Source organism: Gavialis gangeticus, unplaced genomic scaffold, assembly GCF_001723915.1.
Source record: "Gavialis gangeticus isolate Ggan-Ray unplaced genomic scaffold, GavGan_comp1, whole genome shotgun sequence".
Taxonomy (NCBI): Eukaryota; Metazoa; Chordata; order Crocodylia; family Gavialidae; genus Gavialis; species Gavialis gangeticus.
The window spans coordinates 47,360,870-47,377,243 of record NW_017728992.1 but is presented as its reverse complement, the minus strand read 5'-3'; the positions used below and the strand labels follow the sequence as shown (position 1 = coordinate 47,377,243).

General features: G+C 42.8%; 1 protein-coding gene across 3 annotated transcripts in view; it reads right to left on the bottom strand.

Annotated features, from left to right (window-relative positions):
• The window catches only part of BPHL (biphenyl hydrolase like), a 43,172-nt gene that overhangs the window by 24,817 nt on the left and 1,981 nt on the right, over positions 1-16,374 (bottom strand). For 2 of the 3 annotated variants that reach the window (XM_019522008.1, XM_019522020.1), the window contains exons 1-3: positions 12,805-12,930; positions 7,387-7,490; positions 2,350-2,516 (exon numbers count right to left, since the gene is read on the bottom strand). In XM_019522008.1, coding sequence (XP_019377553.1) covers positions 2,350-2,516; positions 7,387-7,490; positions 12,805-12,917 — 384 coding nt within the window. In that variant the 5' untranslated portion in view covers positions 12,918-12,930. Of the gene's footprint in view, positions 1-2,349; positions 2,517-7,386; positions 7,491-12,804; positions 12,931-16,374 lie in introns of those variants that run through there. The other variant, XM_019522026.1, reaches the window with a different exon arrangement.

The following is a 16,374-nucleotide window of genomic DNA, read 5'->3' as shown; positions in this document are numbered from 1 at the left end:
TCCATTCATCCAGCTTGTACTTCTTTAGCTTGCCTACAAGAATGTTGTGGGAGACCATATGAAAAGCCTTGCTAAAATTAAGGTATACCACACCCACTGGTTTCTGGCATCTACAGAGCCAGTCATCTCATCATAGAAGGCAATCAGGTTGGTCAGGCATGACTTGCCCTTGGTGAATCCATGCTGGCTGTTCCTAATCATCTTCTCCTCCAAGTGCTTAGAAATGGATTCCTTGAGGACTTACTCCATAATTTTTCCAGGGACTGAAGTGAGGCTGTCTGGTCTGGAGTTTCCTGGATCTTCCTCCTTCCCTCAAATATGGGCACTATATTTGCTCTTTTCCAATTGTCTGGGACTTCTCCTGATCATCATGATTTTCAAAAATGATGGCCAGTGGCTCTGCAACCACATTGGCCACCTTCCTCAGCACCCTTGGGTGCATCCCATCCAGCCCCATGGACTTGTATACATCTGGCTTTTGTAAATAGTCCCTAACGTGTTCTTTTGCCACAGTTGGCTGCTCACTCCCTCAATTCAGTCTAGCTTTAACTTCTCCTGACTTCTACAAATAACTTGAAAACAAACATAGGCTGAGCTGGAGTTTTCTGATACTGGACAGTGTGAGAGTGCAGGACAATGGGAAACTGAGGATACCTCCCTCATTCAGATCCCCATATCCAATGTGATGGTACATGTGTTATCTTACAAATACATTGTAATGTTGTGCATAACTTCAGAAATATTCTTTCCTTACTGTACTCTTGGATGAGCTTTCATTTGCCTTGCATGAAAACTGACATGAGGAGTATCTGCTTGAATTTGCAACTAGTCTGCAACAGCAACTCAAAGCAGCGTGGGGTGTTAATGTGGAAGTGCAAAAACATAGTTCATGCTGCTTTTTGATCATGTTAGCATAAACTAAAACATATTCATGTAAGTGTGTTTGCTGGTTGTTGCCACGCACAATGGTAAATACTAGAGAGTTTAAAATGTTGTCTTTTCCCATATTAAATTTTGTTAGCTTATTGATTCAGATGATTTGGGGTACAGGCCTAGTCTCAAGCTGTCTCCAGAATCTCAGATTTCATGATTTAAAGCATGCAGAGTTACTAAGAAAACCTCAGAAGTGTGAACCAAGCAGAGGATCCTAGGGTTGGAGTTGCCTAGTCCAGCACACTGCCACAGAAGCAAAATGCACTGTTTCTAAACCATGGGTGCCAAACACCTAGCCCACGGAGCCACATAATTCAGCCTGCAGGTCGCTGGTCTGATCCCATATGCTGGCTGGCCCTGGTCCTGTGCACTGTGTGTTTCCATGGTAAAAGGGGAAAGTGTATTTATCCTATATTTGCTGTCACATTTATCTTGGCTTGCTAATCTCACTAGGTAGAATCTTTTGAGAAGTCTGAATTTTCATTTTGCAGTGGTTCTGCAAGGTTGCTGCTAAAAAAGAAGTACTACTGGCTTCACTAGTCCAAACTTTCTGTCATGTATTTGGAATCTTATTCCATTGCCAACACTGTTAATACAGCCAAAGAAACAGTCTGGTATAACATAATGAATTCCACTCACAATCTGCCAAAAAGGTAGTTATTTTTTTTTCACTTTATTTGGGAGTTAGTGGGGTGGTAGTGGTGGGGGGGTGTGCATGTGTGTGTTATTTACTTACACACCCATTATATAAACAGAAAAAACAGCACCTAAATATATGTGTTAATTTTAAGAGCTTATAAAACAGTTTTTAAAAACCTAGGAAAGCAATAATGGAGCTGAGGAGTGTTCCTTGTACTCCCCCAAATTTTGCAAATTAGACTGGGTGTGGCTTCAGGAATTATCTAGCTCCCTTTTCTAATTATTTTACAAATAGGCCTTACACTGGGGAAGTGTCCACTCAGTTGGCAGGATCAGATGCTCCCTGGAATGAGTTGTTCAAGGGAAAATTCCAAAGTTCTGCTTGCTGAGAAATTCTGTATGAATTAATTTTTGCCACAGAGCTCTTCAGCTGACTGTGAGTATTGTTTTTCAAAAATACATTACCTGGGCTTCAAACAACTCTACTCACAAGCCTCTTGGGGCAAAATACTCTGGAATGAGAATGTACTGTTTACTTGTAATTAATTCCCATGGAATACATGAAAGGTTTTACCAAAGGGAACGTAAAGAAAATGCAAGCAGGTTTCCAAGAGCCAGCTGCTTCCATCATTTTAGGGCCTCATTTAAAGTTTTTTGTGGGTTTTTTTTCCATAATTCACTGTTAACAAATTATTACTGTAAAATGCACGCAATTGTATACTGCATTCTCCCCCGAGTTAAGGAAAACAAGGCTCATTACCTTGGGAAAATATTTACCTGCATCAGATCAACAGCATCTTTTGCATCTCTTTCAAAGAAATCTGGAGGAAAATCTCGAGGTGGAGGGATGGAACGTCCATATCCTCGAGGATCCCAGGCTATTATTGTGAAAAGCTGCTTGTTCAGAGACTTGAGCTGAGGTCCAAAATCCGTTTGACCACACCCTAAAAAAATTTCGGCCAAATCAATTATGCCATAATGGAACTCTGCTATAAATACTACCAATGGATGGGTGGAAGCTCTTACTGCTTAAAAAAAAAATCAGGAAAATCCACAAAATCAAAGGATCAGTCTCCCATTAAAATATCTTTTAAGGGTATTGTAATACAGTCTAAAGTGATCTACTACAAACAAGGGATCAACACTGTCAAATACTGTAGGAATCAGAAATCTGCCTAACTGATATTTGCCATGGAAGAAACTTCATTTAATAAAAATGAAATGGGAATGGTAATTACAACTGCTTACACAGGACAAAATGGATAACAGTGACTCTTAGGGTGCCATGAGTGTTTTAAATGTGCCACATAATATTAGCAGTGTTAGGTGTACAAACACCTACAAATGGTTCACAAGATAAACCCAGAGATTTTTTTTTATATAACAGGTCCAGGTTTTTCTACACTATCAATTTCTATTTAAAAAAGACAAGTGAAAGCTAAGAGGTGGCATCCGTTGGAAAATGCCTAGCATCTAACAAGATTGAGAACCATTGGGATAAAATAATTTGCTCACTGGGGAGGCATTTTACTAGTCATGGTGATTAACCAGGTAAAATATTCATCTGAGAATTTCCTGAAGCATCTATGCCTCTGATTCAGGCTCTGATTCAGTTTCACAAAAACCAAAATACTTTATCAACCCACTCCAAACCAAACAGCTGTTCTTCTAGGGCTAAGTACAGACAGATAAAAGTACAGACAGTCGAGACTAAGTCAATTTTATCCTTGCAGTTTATTCTAAACTGTGCAGATTGAACTGATCAGCAAGTGAACAGACACTAGCTTTTGATTTTGGAAATGTAGCCACATGCCTGCAGTAGCCCAGGCCAGAAGCCATGGGGTGCTAGAGCACACCTCCCTGCTGCTGGAACACACAGCTTGGGCCAAAGTTTGCCCACCCACTCTGTAAAGTGGGGGGAGTTTGCAGGGGAGGTACAAAACCTGGAGATTCAAGGACACTTTGAAGGCCAATTTGAAGAAATGAGATAGTAGCATCAATACCTGGGACACTTAAACACTCAATCATCCCCATTGGTGCTGTGCTGAGATCAATCCTCAAAATGTACAATAAAGCAAACTTGCTGTGCTCTGGAGGCAAACAAACGAGAGCGATGAAGGGAAAGAGATATGGCACTACATCACTAGGAGCTGTTCCTTCCTTTTAGTAGTTACCGTGCCTGTGATCAAACATGCTGATTTCTGGATCATAAAATGATAGGAAATTAAGGTTGGAAGGGACCTCTGGAGGTCTAGTCTAGTGGTTCTCAACCTCCTCTTGTACCAGGACCCATTTGTAAACACTGATGGCCAGTCTTGACCCAGTGCCACTCACCCCCAGCCCTCCAGCATGTGGATGCAGGGGGTGCATATGTGGGGTGGGGGGTGTGGGACACAGGGAGCCCCAAGCAGCCCCTTGCAAGCTGGAAATCTGACAACCTGCAAAGGAAAAGCCATAGTTTCCCATGGTTTGTTTTCCTTTAAAGGAGAATCCATTTTAAAGTTTATTCATGATCCTTCTACGTATTCTTGTGATCCATTTTGGGTCATGACCCATGGGCTGAGATACTGATGTAGTCCAACCTCCTACTCAAAGCAGGACCATCCCTAACTGCCATCCTTGCCAAGGCTTGTCCAGCTGGGTATTAACCTCCAAGGATGGATACTCCACAGCCTCTCTTGGTAGCCTGTTCCAATGCCTTACTACCCTCCAAGTGAGAGAGCTTTTCCTAATATTTAATCTATGCTTCTCTTGCTGCAACTTGAGGCCATTGTTCTTTGTCCTGTTATGTGCCACCACTGACCCCATAGTCTTTGGAACCACCCTTCAGGTAGCTGAAGGCTATTAAATCCACTCTGTCTTCTCTTCTCAAGACTAAATGGGTGTTCATACACATGATCCAGGGTGGAGAGGGGATGCTTTAATTAGAGAGGCTCTCTGAGTGCAACATCATGAGTATTCAGCATCCTGCACTTCAAAATGGCAGTGGGGTCACTTAAACTAAAACCTTGTTCAATGAGCTTTAGTTCAAGAGCCCCTGCTATCATTCTGCAGTGTGGGGATGCTCAGTACACATGACAGAGGCTTCTGAAGTGTGTAATTTTAACACACTCCAGCAGACTCAATTTTAATAGTCTAATCTGATGCATGCCAATTAGCACACATTGAAGCAGACATCCAGAACGTATATAGCTGCTCGGCAAGCTCAGTTCCCTCAGCTTCTTTTCAGAAGTCATGCACCCCAGCCCCCTCACCATTTTCACTGCCCTCCACTGGACTCTAACCAATTTGTCCACATCCTTTCTGTAGTGGAGGGGCCAAAACTAGACACAGTACTCCAGATGTGGCCTCACCAGTGCCAAATAGAGGGGAAGAATCATAACCCTTGATCTGCTGGCAATGTTCCTACCAATGCAGCCTGTATGCTATTAGTCATCTTTACAACAAGGGTATGCTGTTGGCTCATTCAGCTTATTATCCACTGTAACCTCTAGGACCTCTTCTGCAGTCCACCCCATCTTCCAGTTCATTAATGAAGATACTGAACAAAACCAGGCCCAGGACGAAACCCTGGGTCACTCCACTTGATACCAGCTGCCAGCTAGACATCGAACCATTGATTACTACCCTTTGAGCCTCATGATCCAGCCAGTTTTCTAACCATCTTATAGTCCATTCATCCAATTCGTACTTTTATAGCTTGCTTGCATAAATGTTGTGGGAGACGGTATCAAAAGCTTTCCTGAAGTCAAGGCATACTGCATCTACTGCTCTCCTGCATCCAAAGAACCAGCCATCTGAACCAGGATGGTCAGGCATGACTTGCCCTTGGAGAATCCATACTGATCAACTTCATCAGTCATCTGAGACCCATTAATAACTTGCCTATTTGCTAAAGGACTGTCATCCTTCAGCTGAGGGACTACCACTGCAGCTGCTGACCTGTCTTTTTGACTGGTGTCTTTTAAAGGGGTATCAATTCATCTGTTGGGCTGCTTCAAGTCAGAAGATGCTATTGGAGTAAATATCTAGAAACTACGATTAATCTTGTTTAGCCAAAGACTAACAGTAGGATAATTTAAGCCCAAATGTCCCCTGAACCAGCTATCACTATCACTAGCATTTAAGAGCCTCTGTTGAAACGTCTCACTAGAAATATGCCTCTAAATACCTCCTCTTTTATATCAGTCTTGAGACATGGCAAAAACTGTGGACAGGGCTCTGTAAAAGTGCCAGGGCTCTGAAAAGAATCCCACTACAACTATTCTATACAGCCCAATATAATTAGCTGGCTTTGTTTGGAAGTGATTTTTTTATTTAGTTAGTTTTGTTTTTGTCTCTTTCAGTATCAGTTAGTAGTCATTGCCAGAAGCAAAATACCAGGCAGGCTAGGTGAAGAACCTTGTCTGGCTAAGTGAAGAAGTACTTGACTGATCTGAAGTGATAACTGTAGTATTATACAAGCTGATATAGTAAAGAGGGTTCAAATACCCTACATGCTTTCAGGAGCAAGTTTTGGCCCTTAACTATTTATTTATTAATAAACAGCACTTGATTCCATTAAACAGTGTAATTTTTTTTTAATTGGACACAATAAGTTGTCAATAAGACTGAAAGATTAATGGCTTATATTTGAGATGAAGGTTGGTTGGTTGGTTTAAGCAATCTATAACGCACACTACCTCATGTCTATAATGCTTAGCAATCAATTAACCTTACTTTTATTACACTTAAAGGTACATTTATGCATTTTATAAGACTTATGTCAGAAGATCCATATTTTAACAGGCAGAATAATGAACACTTCATTATTCCAAATGCACTTCCCACATTTTGGTGTTTTTCCTTTCTTCTCTTCCTATTTTTTCCACACTCTATCTGTCCTAGAGATTTTTCCAATGTATGTATCTGTCAGGTATTTTATGACGAAACTTCTATATCAAATCACATGGCCCACTTTGCAGGCCATTTTCCTGTAATTCACTTAAGCATGTGAATAGCCCCAATCTTTTCCTGACAAGAAATGCTACTAAGCAAATAAGCAGTGTTTTTTCTTTCAGCTGTATATAAGTTTCTCAGTGCTCCTAAATTACTCAGTGCTTCACAGTAATAATCCAATTTGGAAATTACAAAGGCATGGATTGCTACTGGCAAGACTGGCATCTGAAAGTACAGGTTGCAGCTTCTAGCCAGATGGGTATTTGGCCACTGCTGCTATCCAAGTTTCTAAAAGGAGTCAACAATAATACCAAAAATAACCACTGAAAAATTAGTAAACTAAATAGCAAAAAGGTGAACATAAATCCCAAAGGAGCCATTTTCCCTTTGTGAGAAGGTCCTTGTTTAAATAAGATGTAAATGCTGCTATCATTATTTTCATTGTTATAGCTGGATTTGGAAGGCAAGTGTTTTTAGAGCTCATCATTCAGCCCCCATATAAAAAGAAAAGTCCAGCATCTCTCTCACTGTACCCTGCTAAGTCATTTACACTGTGCAAAATGGAGATAAACCATATCAAATCAAAACAGCAGCACTTTGCATAGGTGTAAGGGACTTTGTACACCGTAGGGAAATGGCAACTCAAGGCAGCATGTTTGTGTTTTGAAGTGTCTGGTATTCTAAATAACTTCAAAGTGGGTACTTTTAAAATACCTTTGGCTTTTTTCCCATAATTCCATTACATGTAATCAATTGTACTACCTTTCTTTTAATAAGATAGTTCTGCATAATAAATGAGTCTGTGCATTCTAGTTTTAGAGGAAAAAATGAAAATATGCATTTAAAAAATGATATTAAGACATGAAAGCTCCAGACCTAACATTCCGGGAAGTAGCAGCACTGCATGATCTCCTTGTCCTGTCTGCTGGTAATGCAGGTGGACTCCATTCACTTGGATTTTAGCAGAGGTTACTGAAGTGCTAGGAGACGATAAGAAAATTATTAATCAAGCTGATAACTCATTCCTATTCAGCCATTCAATGGAATATGCATTAAAACTAATATCTTGTTACAGCGCAGTTGGGTATAGGTATCGATGCTAATTCTACATGCTGAAAATGCACATCTTGATTTGCTAGGTTCCATTTAACTTTCTACACGAGGGTATAAAGCAGTGCGTCTCAACTGGGGTGCTAAGAAAATCTGTCAGGGATGGAATGATGCCTGTGCTGCAGGTGCAGTCGAGGGAGGTCTTCAAGTGTTTTTGGTTTCCAGGAAGCACATCCAAGTTGGGGAAACAACTGCAGCAGGAAAAGGTGCTCCTGCTCGTACAACTTGATATGGGCAGAAGTGCCCCACCCCCTCCTGCCACACCTATTCAACTCCTGGTTTTGGCTCCAATGTGCCTCCTGGAAACTCAGGTACGTGGGGAAAGTTTTCACTTAGCTGCAGCAGCACCACATCAGCCTGGACATGGATGCTGCTAGTGCAGCACCACAGCCAGCTGAAACTATCCCAGGTACCTGGGTTTCCAAGAAGCACATAGGAGAGGCAGGTGTGACAGGAAGCAGGTGCTCCTGTTTCTGTTGCATTTATCTCATAAACCTAATGCAGGTCACAGTGCCTGTTCCTGTCACAGTCCTTCCTTTCCTGGTTCCACACATGCCTTCTAGAAACTGGTCTGCAGTGGAAGCATCCATCTCCAAGCTCCACCTCCGCTGCCAGGTGGGACTGTTTCACATGCCTCCTGTTCCAGAAGGTGAATGTGGAGCTAGATCTGGAAGGGCTGTTCCATGACAGGGCATGCCTGCCTCCTTTAGGCTTATCTGATGAGCCTAACACAGGCAGGCATACACATGTAGACCAAGATGTGCACAGGACACTTACCTTGTGATGGAGCTAGCAGCAACACCCAGTTGTTGAAGCACTGGGGTAAGGTGAGGCAGCACAACAGTGCTTCTCAGCCGCTGCCAAATTCAAAACCTGGAGACCCTGAGCCTAAAAAAGTTGAGAACCATAAGTATATGAAGAAACCAACCTACTGCACTACTGGAACGTGGAACCAGGAAGGCTCAGGCATATGACTTCTTTTTTTTTTAAGTGCCAATATTGAGCAGCTCAACAACTCTTCTGTTAAGTAGGTTTTTGTATCTTTTGGAGTATAACCGTAGACCTACCTAATATTATATTAATAAACACCATACTGAGAGACCCCCTTCCCTGGCTCAGTGGCAGAAGTAACATTGTACCCCACCTCAGCATAACAGGTCACCGCTCAGAGCACAACACAGTATTTTATGACAAGTTGCAACACTGTGAGATCCTGCTGGAGGTATTCAGTTTGTGTTGCTACAGTCACTAAAGGAATATAATCAGAACCCTTTGTCTGTTGCTCCTCAGCACTTGCACTGTTTAGTGCCCATATTACACAGTAGGAATAAATGCAGAAACATACTTGGGACTAGTAGGAGGTTAGCTACTGATTCACACAGGGGAAAAAAAAGCTAATTGTTTTACTGCTTCCCCCCCCAGTCTAATCAAGTTATTTGGGTCTGCGCATGCAAGGTAAAGGTGCATAGCATTCCTTTTTGATTCTCTTGGAGGTATACCCCCAATCCCTGAGTAGGTGGGTAGAGACGAGTTGAGGAATAGCTAGTGCATAGCCAACAAACCAGCTGGGTTAGAGGTAGAACCAGAAAATGTGCCGTGGATACAAATACATTATTTTCCCCCCTTCTCCACCCCACAACCAGGTTCAAAAGAAGAAGCCCATCCAATAATGGAGGGACAACTAGTGGAGACCAGTGTTTTTAACTTCTCAGTAAAAGGGATGGGGTACATACATTTGCATGCCCACTACTGTAATTCCAGTGGAGTTGCACTATTAGTAATATGATAATGGGAGATTAAGGAACAACTTCAGTCTAAACACGTTAAACATTCACTGAGGTGTGTTGAAAACAGACTGTGTTAAAAGGAAACTTCATTGTGTTACCGAACACCTTCTAAAATGGCTGTATCGGGTAGTGATTGTTGTACAGTATCTTGTTCTCTGCTTTTGACTAAACCCATTTGGTTTCAATTACTGATCCACAAAGCTGTGCAGTGAAAATACCCCCCCCCCAATTAGGGGAAGAAACCATTAAATTCAATTGTGTTATCTGAGTAGGTGTTGTTGTTTGATTAGAATATCCTACTGCTATACAAAATGCTTTAGCAGGAAGAAGTATGAGACTCAGACTAATGTGATTTTTACAATACAAGAATCCATTACAGCCGTAGCAAAATGTAATAGCATAGGAAAAATCCAAAATAAGACCACAATTGGATTTGCTTAGTAACAATTTCTCATATCATCTGAAGTTAATTAATTGAGAATTGATGTAATGGTAACTATTTAGCTCTCTGCTAAATCAACTAATTATTTATTGAAATATAATTTACTTTATGTAATGGGTTTCTACTGATATTCAAAGTAATATTTTGATCCATGAGAACAGCTATGCAGTAGAACCGAAGTTGATTTTGCCAGAAACATGCCTTTTTACCTCTTCAGTTTGTTTCTTTCAGGGGGCTAAAACAGAGAGGAAGAGATTTACACAAGTCTGAGCCAAACTCCAGCTGAAGATCTTTGCTCCCTGTGGCATGGCACTGTGTGTGCCTGCCACTTTAAGGCCCTGGAGCTGGCAGCCGACGGGGGCGTAATGAGGGCAGCCATTTTAGGTCCAGGGCTGCCTATATAAACAAGGCAGTTTGGCTGCTGGAGGTTAGGTAATAACACTGCCTGGTTAGAGGTCTGCTGTGATTCTTCTGGAGGTAAGGGAGGAGCTGTAGGGGATGGTAAGGAGGCTTCTGGTCCTGGGTACGACCTAAAACTGCACCCTGCCAGGAGTGGGTGGCCTGGTAGGGCTCTGTGGTGCAGGAGCCCCCAGAAAATGCCAGGCCAGTGATTACCCTGGTGAAAGGCAGGTTGGGGTGTCTTAACCCCTAGCTCCCACCACTAGGTGGGTTACCCCTTTCTGTGTAGGGCCCAGGGGGTGGCCCCCTAAAGAGAGCGAGGGGCTAGAGACTCTATGCTGATCAAGAGAGTACCCTCGACTGGCCCATGCTGGGGCTGGGGCCAGGGCCAGGGGCAGGACCAGACTGGTCAAAAGGGCCAGGGACCCACCGTGAGGGGTGCCTAAGAGCCAAGGGCCAGGGGTTCTGACTGGCCTGGAGGTGGGCTAGGGCTGGTAGCCAGAGGTCCTGGGGGGACCACACTTGAGGGGAAAATGGCTTCAGGGGGCTACGTAGCCTGCATGAAGGTGGTTGAGGCTGCCTAATGACAGGACTCTAGGTTGGGGTTCAATAGAAGGATTCAGGGGCCAGTGATTATATGAACATCAAGATGCCATCAGCAAGGCTTGGGCTGTGATGTAGGGGAGGAACGGAGCTGCACATAGCGTCCCCTGGCATTGGGGCAGAAAATGGGCAGCCTCCCACTTAATTACATCTATCAATTAATTATTAAGATCAAGGCATGACTGATAAAGTGGGTGGTTGGCCCAAGAACAGGTGGGTGGGCCATGCAGAGATGGGCCCTGAGCAGGCCCCCCCGTTTACACTCCCCCAACGTTAACTTGCATGTGATATACCACTTCTAAACAGACAAGATCCTTGGAATAACAGGAATATTCCTAAGCTTTTTTTGTTTCTTTTTAAATAAAGATGCACATAACCACTTCCCACTAGAGAGGCAGTTCCTGGTGTACTAAGTATAATCCTGTGCCTTCTGCTGCCCTCAGCCCCCAGCACTGCAGAGTGCAGCCAGTATCTGCGGTGCTGGGGGCTAAGGGCCTCTGCCAGCAACTTCCACACCCCTAGGTTTTCCCAGATGCAGATAACTCGAGTAATCTTCCTCAGAGCTCCTGTCCCTGCTTTTGGGCCAAGAAGCCTAAAGAAGTTTCCAATGTTCTGCCACAGCACAAAACAAAAATGCTTTCTCATAAGCATAGTCAAGTAGATGGGTGGTGCCCATAGGCAAGCAACTTCTTTAAAAGACTTGCTGGAAGCATGTACACAGTGTTCTTTAAAACAGCTACTGAGTGTGTCAAACTCAGCTGGGCTCATCTTTCAAACAGATACACGAGACACTTTACTGCACAGTAGACTATTCTACTGCAAAGGAAGTGTCGCTATTTAGCCATGTGCTAGGCTACTCTGCAGTAAAATAGGTTAATGTGCAATTAATCTGCTACCTGAAAATGCAGGCAGTAGATTAACTGAGCATCAGCTCCTGCACAGTAGCATATAAGTAGATGCTGGCCAGAAGCAATTTGTTCCTGGTCAACCCAGGCAGCAGGCAGTCTGGCTAAGCCCCATGTGGCAGGAGCTGTCGGCTGCAGGCACAGCTGTCTCCCCATCACATGTAGATTGGGCTGTTCTGATCCCCACATGGCTGGGATAGCTGTCCCAGTGGCTAGGACTGCTGTATCCCAGGCAGGGATTAGGATTAGGGTGGGATCCAATCCCCACATGGTAGGGAGAGACACCTGTCTGATGGGGATGCTGCCTGGCAGCCACATGGGGATTAGGACCTTCCCAATCCCCACACGACTGTCCCCACCAAGTGGGGATGCTTCTTCTGGCCACATGGGGATTGGGGCTTTCCCAATCCCCACATGGCTGCCAGGCAGCATCCCCACCAGGCAAAGATGCCTCTCCCAGACCTTCCCAATCCCCACATGTCTGTTGTTTTCCACCCCTTCTCCCCCTCCTTGTAGGTGGGGATGCTCTCCCTGCCACGTGGGAATTGGGTCCAATCCTCACATGACTAGGACACAGCAGTCCACCAGCCCCCTGCCCCTTGGGGTTGGCACCTGGGGGAGCCTGGAGCTCCCCTGGGTGCTGTAGCAAGGCAGAGCAGGGTTGGGGGCATGAACATTCCTGGTCTCACCTGCTCCGGTTGGGAACAAATTTGCTCCAAAGGTGGCACATGCATAGACCCTTTCCACAGGGGCAATTTACTGCTCCTTTTTAATGCACAGTAACTTTACTGTGTGTTAACAGCACATCTAGACATGCCCAATGAGTATACTTACAGGATAGCATTGTGTATTAGGCTGTATATTGGGCTTTGTTGGACTGCAGAATATAATAAAAGCCTGCATGTTGCCTCTCAGTTGCATCCAAATACTAGAAGTTTTTTCTGACTTGTTTTTTAAATAGAATGAGCCTTGTTTCTTTAAAACCATATGAACGTCACCATTTGGATATGAAATAGCTAACATCTATTTGTTTTACTTCTTAGCTTACCTGCCTTTGGTGGGTGATATCCATGCCCACCTTGAAGTCTCTCTACTTATTAGTTTGTAGGGATGTAGCTCTAGAATTAGGTTCAAGAAAGACCTCATTGCAGTGTCGCACATCCAAACAAGACTAGCTTAATGAGATTGCTCTGCTCTGTTCTGTTATTTATTAAGCTTTGCCATTACTTCAAGCCCTGCACTAAACAGTGAGCTCTACATTGAACCCTGCCACACAGTTCACAATCAAGGTTGAAGTAGTTTAACTCTAAATGCTTTTGCTTGAAGCAATTCAAAATGACAGCTTGCAGACTAACTCGTGATAGTGTGAATTAAATTGCAACCTTTTTTGTTCACAACAAGGTGGCCCAGGTTTTACATAAACTAAACATGTATGTAGCACAACAGTTAGTGTTGGCACTTAGGAAGCTAATGCCTTGGCTTGCAATCAGATCAGTAGAGTGCACCTGCACCGAATCAATTTGTAGCCTGGGGTATAAATCCAGGACTGTTTTTTCAGGATTATGGCCTAGCCTGGAAGGATCCTGGTGACATTTATAATTTAGTGGATTGTAGCTGTCCATTATAGAGATGTTTCAATAAATTTAATTTTCATTAAGTTACATTTATGAAGTAAAAAGTCAGTAAGTTGAAAGATATTACCAAACAAAGCTTCCTTCTGAGCTTAAAATCAGAAGTGCTACATTTCTTTTGCCCACATCCGGACAAAATAGTACTGGAAAGAACAGCTATATAAACTAGCAACAGTATTCATCATATTTTACTGCATCCTATCATAGTGTCTGAGCACCCCCCTCCTTTTTTTTAAGTTTTATAAGAATGCTTAAGATCTTATTGCTTTTGAGCTGTTTTAAACAATTACAAAAGAAAATGTTTAACTTTTTTGACAAAAGAAACTTGTCAAGATCTTGCTGCCTTTGGCAACAGAACTATCGTGGTTGTTTTTTTCCCCTCTGAAAACTCCATGGCTTTTTCATGTTATGCTAGACAATTCACAGCCTTACTCTCTGATTAGCAACTTGACCATTTGCTGGGTTTGTGCTGCTGCCCCACACTTGTTCTTGAGCCAAGAATGAAGGAATTCTTGAAGTGTCATAGCTTATGTATGCAGCCATATCTGGATGAAAAACAAGTGTGGGGCAGCAGCACAAACTCAGCAAATGGTCACATCGCTGTGAAGTTAATAAATAACCAGGGAGGGTATGGTAGTTAACTGTGTTAGTCTGAAACCAGGCAGAAACTGTGTCAAGCTAGCACTGATTCATTCAGAGAGACATAAACTTTCTCTCTCTCTCTGATGAAATAGGCTGTCTATGAGACATGGACTGTAGAATCAGTAAAATGGCGGTCTAAAAGCACCCTATTCTTTCCCCAACACACCCAAAACTAACTTTTATTCCTTGTTTAGGTGACAGAAAGGTACTCTTGATTTGTCAAAAAACATTGTGGATAATATCAATATGATATTAGTGGAACATATTAAGAGGGAAAAATCTTTCTGCCTTTGCAAAAAAGAAAAAAAAAAAAAAAGAAAAAAGGCTTCATGCATCTTTTATGACTGATAACATTTCCAACTCTTCATTTTGTTGGTCCAATCCAGGCTACCTCTTTCAGAAAAAAATCTTAGTTCCTTACATCTTCCTCCCTGAGTCTGACAGGTCCAAAGGATTTCAGCTTTGGAAACGTTGTGTGTATACACTGAATAAGTTCACTTGCCTTGGTTGTCATGTTCTGTTGTGTTGTGTGCGCGTTAGAGAGAGTGTAGAGGGAGGGTATGCTTGTTTGCTTGTTTGCTTATTTGTTTTTAGGACTATGGAACTAGAAAGGGGCTCCTCTCCATCCAATTGGAACTGTGTTCAAAGGCTGTTGTTTCCCCAGCTAATTCCCACATTTACCACTTCAAACCCTCACATGCATCTACTAGACATAATACCTGAAACACCCTAAAAGAGTGGTTCTCAACCTTTTTAGACTCGAGAACAGCCTTGGAAAATGCCCCCTCCTTAGCTTTCACTCTGTGTTGTCAAAAAAAAAATAGAGCAATTCTTCGGTTGCAAGGAACTCAGACCACATCAGGCCAGAATGGTTTTTTAACACCAGGGATTTCTATTCGAAACTCTGATTTTTCTTATGAATTGCATTTGCACACCCAACAATGCTAATATTTTGTGTAGCACCCTTGAATGGATCTTAAAATATCCCAGAGTGCTGGGGCACCCTAATTTGAGAACTACTACCCTATGTCATGTTTCTTTGTCTGATGGGAATTAAAAGAGGATCTTAAAAGGATAAGTAACGGTGTAAATGTCACCAGCAGGCTTCTAGTATGGTTTCCTTGTCCTAAGTAATCACTCAGCAATCCAGTCAGAGAACTGTTATGGCCATGCTATACAAATAGCAAATCTCCATCATGGCTTGCAGAAAAAAACCAAATCCTGCTCATGTTGGTCAGGATTTAACGTTGCTCAGGTTTTAATGTTACATCCTCCCAAGTAACGTTAAAAACATTTCCCAATTTACGTAGAGTCAGGGTCTAACACGGGGTGGCCGAACTTCCTAATCCTTCCTGAAACAACTTAAAATCTTGACCCAGCTGAGAACCACAGGACAAAACTTTCAGATATGCAGGAAGATATGGCTGAGATGCACCTTAGCATCTATACTATTATGATTTTAAAACACAGATGCCATGCACGGAGTCTGCTCTGTGTACATGCTTTAATATCATCTGATGAACTGAGCTCTTGCTCACAGATGCTTACCCATCCCTGATCCAGTTAGTCTACGAGGTGCATGCCTATTTTCTGCCCAACTTCAGACTAACACAGCTGGCTGCTTCCTTTATATATTCCTGTCCCAGAGGTAACTATTTGCCATGTCCTGCTATTTCTTTCTTCGAGAGCCACACTTAAATGTCCTGGGTGCTACAGGCAGCTAGTGAGCTGGGGGGTTTGGTGACCTTTGTACTAGCAGCCCATTGATTAGTACATTCACACTGACGATCTTCTTGAGCTAGGGTACCCAAAGACAACAAAATACTTCTGCTCAGGGTGGATCCAGGTGTGGGGGGTACACCAATTCACTTGTCCCCCTTCCCCCCCCATACCCCTTTGATTTCTCGTGCACCCAAAGTTTAAAAACCAGCTTCCTGGTAGTGGCAGCAGTAAGGGAGTTGCTTGACTTCATGGATTGTTGTCATCTACCTGATTCCTTCTGAACTCTGCATTTCACAGCTGTTAACAATCCCCTCTCCTTTTTTTTTTTTTTTTTTTTAATGGCCTTAATAGTCCACTAATCAAGCCATTCTGTCTTCTGCAATTCTTCTGTTAGCTGCTCCTGGTAATAGAGCTCCTACTTCACTACCCTGCAGACTATTTTTAACTCTAGCTAAAAAGATTAACTCAGGTTAATGGAAACACCAACTCAGGTGTGGAAACAACCTGAAAGCATTGGGTGCACTGCCAAGAGGCTCAAGAAGGCCTGATTTTGTTTAATGAATCTTGAAAGGCACACTTAATTCTAATAACAGGACTAATTAAACCACTTTTTTTTTTTTTTT